Source organism: Montipora capricornis, chromosome 3 (assembly GCF_036669925.1).
Source record: "Montipora capricornis isolate CH-2021 chromosome 3, ASM3666992v2, whole genome shotgun sequence".
Taxonomy (NCBI): Eukaryota; Metazoa; Cnidaria; class Anthozoa; order Scleractinia; family Acroporidae; genus Montipora; species Montipora capricornis.
Window position 1 is genome coordinate 41,753,704 of NC_090885.1, and position 5,322 is coordinate 41,759,025.

Genomic DNA, 5,322 nt, shown 5'->3' on the forward strand with positions numbered 1-5,322 from the left:
GTAATTACTTTGGTTTTGGTTTTACGACACTCAATTGAAACCCGCGCTAATATTTTATCACTAAAATCCGTTCTGCACATAATGGCGATTTATTCCTTGTTGTTGGTCACCAGCCAAATCTACTTATCATTGAGAAATTTCTCTAGCGGCTATGCGAACACAGACAGTTTTGAACAACAAGCTGTAGTAGTGTCGACCGTTTGCCAAATGTTTACAAAGTCTTTTCTCGAACCTCTTCATTTTACCTCTGTAATGGGAAGCTACTAATGAAAAAAAAGACACGAATTACAAAAAGGAAAGGAAAAGGAAAGAAATTTATTGAAGTGTCTAGTCGTTCCAGCGCTGTAAACTGAAATAAACAATTTTTTTACTTTTTTTTTTTTTTAACTGTAACTTTCACCACAACTGTGGTGGGGGTCGCACAACAGAGCGAGGCTCCAAATTAAGGGCGCCCTTTTTACCCTCCCAAACATGATATACCACAGAAGACAGACCACAACACAGTGAACTACATGCCCTACTCTTTACGACAAGTGTGCGTGAAGAGAGGGGAATACCGGAGTACCCGGAGAACCAACAAACTCAACCCGTATATAACGCCGAGTCTGGGAATGGAACCGGGACCACATTGGTGGCCAGTGCTCTCACCACTGCGCCATCCTTGTACTCCAAACAATTGCATCACAAAAGCGGGTTTCAGTCTGGTCGGTATCATAACCAGGGGTCAATTCAATAAAAGAGTTGCACGTGTAGTCTTTACACGTGTAAATGACGCTTGTAAAGTCCAACTTGGAATTCACACGTGTAGCCCGGGTCACCATACAATTGTAACTTGAGTACGCTTGTATACTACATATGTAAGTTCCAGTTGCACGAGAATTATTTGTTGGCCCTCGCAGCAAATAAATACTCGAATGCTTTGACAGAGAGGCGATATTTCTCCCGAAATTCACGTGAATTTTCAATGTCAAGCAACCGTCTTTCCCCAAAATTTCTGGGCTGCCGAATAACTCGGTGTCTCGATAGTTTTTCAAGTTCTTCTTCGCTCAACGAGAACATATCAAAATTTCAAAAGACGCTTCCAACAAGTCGTACCTTGAGCTTACAAGAAACTTATGACTTGTCGTTTGCACTTGTAATTAACAAGTTGGACGTTTGTAAAGATACAAGTCGGACTCCTGTAAAACTTTTATTGAATTGTACACGTACCAAATTTTATAGGTGCAGCCCTACGCCTGTGAATTAAGTGGCAGTCTCGTAAAAAAAAGACTTGTAACGATGTTTATTGAACTCATTTTTTGTGTGAACATGTAAACCACACGTGTAACTTTTTTATTGAATTGACCCCAGGTGAATTCCACTGGCCTGGTTACTATGAGCACACGATTACCAGGTCTTCCACTGATGTCTTATTGTTCATGCATTTTCTCATCGCAGAGAAGGGTCAGCAGTATCTTTCATCCGTAGAGGAGGACTTTAACCAAGCTGAGCACGTGAAAAGGGCGCGAAAGACGTTCTGTACTGTGGTTACCAGAATAAACAATGCGTCGCATACCATTGGAAAAGACGGCAAGGTTTGACATTTTAGGTCCTTACCCAACAACAATTAAAATATTAAGGTTTATTCCTGGAATGCTGATTCATAGCGACGGAATATTTTTACGCAACGCTCTAGTAGCCATCGTCCTTGCTTTAGCTCCCTCCATGACGGCTACGCCGAAGAAACCATCTGTAACTCGAAATATAACTCTGTATTATCTTGATTCTTTCGCGATTTTTCCATCTCGTTCAAATTATACAATATTAGCGAAGTTTCCTACCACTAAATTGGCACGAGCAGTTTCTAGGTAAAAATAGGGAAAGAAAAATCAGTGGCATTTGGTGATTTTACGTTGTCCAGTGTTACACAGAGTACCGCAGAGGTATGTGCTAAAATGCCTGCCGTTCTCGGCATCTTAAAATAACCAAATTCATGGTGAACGTGATCATACAATGCAATGGTAGATCCGATGGAAATCCTTTTGCGTCCATTCAAGTATAGGATGCTTCGCCCATATTGTACAGTGTGAACGAGATGAAAGAACCGCGAATAACTCACGACGACGCAAATTTTATATTTTAAAGTAATTTTGTCTTAGCTCCCTATTTCAGTGTTACACACCTTAATAGCTAACGGATTCCTTCCATACAATCGTGTTAATTTTCGCAGATATATATGTTATTTGCGAGCCGGGAGGTCCGTTTTGCGAAAACTGTGACCCGACCCTTAGCTCTGAAATCACTTTTGTAATTGTTGACTTGCATCGTGCTTGATAGAGCGAGTTGCAATAGAGTGTCGTAAAACCAAAACCAAAGTAATTACTTTGGCCAATCAAAACGGACTGAGACAATCCAGTAAACCAATCAAAACTCGGAGTAGATACACGTAACCGACACAAAGCGCGGGAAAATGTGCACGCGCGAGCCACGATTGGTTTTGGTTTCACTTCTGATTGGTTGAAAAGTGGTGAGAGAATTTTGAAGCAATCACTGAGTGAAGAAATGAAAAACCAAAGCAATTCGCTAATTACTTTCAACACAATTGAAAATCGCTCTGGCGAATGCAGTAAGCGACTTACAAACTGAACGTTTCAAAGAGAAATATTTTTATTTGAATTCTGTTTCCAAGCCTCTTCTCCAATAAAAATCTGTAAATTGAAACTAACTTTTGTATGTAAACGGATTCGGTGTCAAAAAATGGAAATTTAAGGTCGATCAAGGAGAAAAACTCTCAGAGCGTTACCCTTTCCGTGGTCAGAGAGAGGAAAATCTGGACCGCGGCAAGAACCAATCGATATCGTGCCCTCTTGGAAGAAAATAATATTAATCAATTCAGCGTAATTCGCACGGTCATAGGTTCAAGTCTCGTTCAACCCTGGATTTTTCCTCATGCTTCCTCTGCAGCTTCTGAAGTTCATCCCTCAACTGGGTTGATCATTCTCGCTTCGATTCGTCACAATCCGCTGTTGAGAATATATGACCTTCATATTTTTCACTCTCATACATTCAACTCGTATGGGATATTGTACGGACTCGCGATCGACTGACCGGCTCTCTGAGTTGGTTGCACCGATATTATATTAGCAGTGCAACTCGGTGATGTTTTCAAGTCCCGTTCAAATCCTGGATTTGTTTCGGGTTTCCCTTAGAATTGTTCGAGATGGTCTCTCTTCGAGTTAACCGCTCGTGTTCATTTTAATTGTTTCTTTCTCCGCAAAACTTTGAAAGCTGTAAGATTTAAGTAGCATCGTGATTACCAGTTAGCTGTAGTTTCTTTACCTTTTTTATGACTTAGTCGAGTCTGTTTTTGTCTCCTGTAGTTCCAGTCCTTTGTGTGCCTGGGTGCGAGGTAAGTGTGCTGTTTGGGTTTCTTTATACTTGTGAGCCGTGTTGACAAATGTAAGGGCGAAAAAGTACATTCCCTTTAGGTTTGTTTCCAAATGCACCACATGCAGAAAATGCACGTCAGTGTCTATAAGCGTGGTTTCGAATTGTCCCCTTACCTTTTCCTCAACTGAAACATCACTTTTGATAGAACTCTAACCTACAAATAAAGCGAACGCTCTTACATTTTTGGACCTAATTTAGCGTGCCGTTTCGATTTTTACGTAAGTGGACTGCGGATTGTCCCTTCAGCGATAGTCCATTCTCAGATCTGATTCAGTGGGTGAAGGAAAGACGGAGAGCAGTTCCATTTTCTTGAAATAACGCTTGAGGGAGTACCTTGCCAACAGTTCTAATGATTGTAAGAAAACGCCAAGTGATATTTTTCTGTGGTAAAGTGTATTGTGCTAAACAATAGGACAGGTAGAGTTGGCGGGAAAATTAAGCCGCGTGCCGGGGTTTGCTAGTTGCTCAAAAGTTGGTTGGTTTTCCTAATCGTCTGCAACTGCGTATCGTAACTCTTCGGAGCGCAACAACATCAGATTTTGATGGCACCTCACACGGAACGACCTGGCGTCTGCCCCCTCTTTTTTCTTTTTTTCTTATAGTTGCTGTTATTTTTTCTTGATGCTGTTCAATCTGTACTTCTGGTGACAATTTCATTTTTACTTCTCCATTTACAGAGATCATTTGCTTCATGACTGGTTTGAGCTTTTATCGACATGTCCTGCAACAACCAACATGTATGACACGCCATCGTTCTTTCGGGACAGCGCTCTAGTACAGTTTTTGGTGGAATTACTGCAAACCTTGGTGGAGTTCAATATCACTCTAGAAGCTTCACTTCTGAAAGGAATTTCGTAGCGTTTTCACAAGGCGGAGTCGATCAACAGAGATCCGTTAATTTCATTTTTAGCCCCTTTGGAAAGTGGTGATGAAAGCTTGTCCTGTAGATTGTCAGTCAACACACTATGGAAGACCAGTAACGGGTACAATACCGTCATTTATGCGTCTCCCAAAATTAATGTGGACAAGGTCACTCCATCTCTTGTTCTCCCATCTCTTACTGAAATACCAGTATCGAGGTATTTAAGGATTCGCGGGAATATTATTTTAAATTAATTTTAGAGTAAATGTTCGTTACAGATCTATTAGCATTGACGTGGGAAACCAAGGCATGGCGAATACAAGGTTCCCCACATTGTTCTTCAGTCTCAGAATACCAGCTCTCTCACCCCACCATCAAGTGCTTCTTGCTTTTCGGCGGCCTCCTTTTCGTTAATGTGTAGGGGATGGGGCGAAAAATAAGTTTGGTTAGAAAAATGCACAACGTAACGATAATGGAGCCAAAGATCAGTCGGACAGCTCCTAAGTTTTTGTTCACTAAAAGTTGTCCATATTGTAACTTTCTGGCGGAGGATATGAGCAATGGAAGACAAACAATTGCAATTCAAAGTCTTAAACATGTGAACACGTAGTTATATATGCCGCCTCTCTTTGAATCGGCTTGAACACTTGTATGTAGCTGTAAAAAATTAAATTGCCCTGAATTTTTATCCAGATTTGATCCATATCTTTGCAATTCGTCACGAAATTTTACAGAATGATAAATTATTTATAGAAATTGCCATTTTGATAAATGATATGATTTGAGCGGTTGTTAAATAAAACACGTTTATGACTGTTGTTGTTTTGTTTTATTTACCTGCATTAAAAAGAGAAATCTCAGTTACTCACGCCGTGTTCAGTTATACGAGTAGTATGCGAAGGCAGACGCTTTATATAGCTGTATCTCGCTCTTAGATAAGAAAACCAAACGCCTGTGACATGTCAATTTCATTGACCTTTGTCATTTACCACTGTAATCGAACTGCCGATTTACTTTGAATTAACAATTAT

General features: G+C 40.5%; 1 protein-coding gene across 2 annotated transcripts in view; it reads left to right on the forward strand.

The window, feature by feature from the left end:
* Positions 1-5,107, forward strand: part of LOC138043170 (DENN domain-containing protein 5B-like) — a 60,022-nt gene extending 54,915 nt beyond the window's left edge. For both annotated transcript variants that reach the window (XM_068889311.1, XM_068889313.1), the window contains 3 exons: positions 1,438-1,574; positions 3,360-3,388; positions 4,107-5,107. In XM_068889311.1, the coding sequence (XP_068745412.1) occupies positions 1,438-1,574; positions 3,360-3,388; positions 4,107-4,287 (347 nt within the window). In that variant the 3' untranslated portion in view covers positions 4,288-5,107. The remainder of the gene's footprint in view (positions 1-1,437; positions 1,575-3,359; positions 3,389-4,106) is intronic.
* Positions 5,108-5,322: the final 215 nt, after the last annotated feature.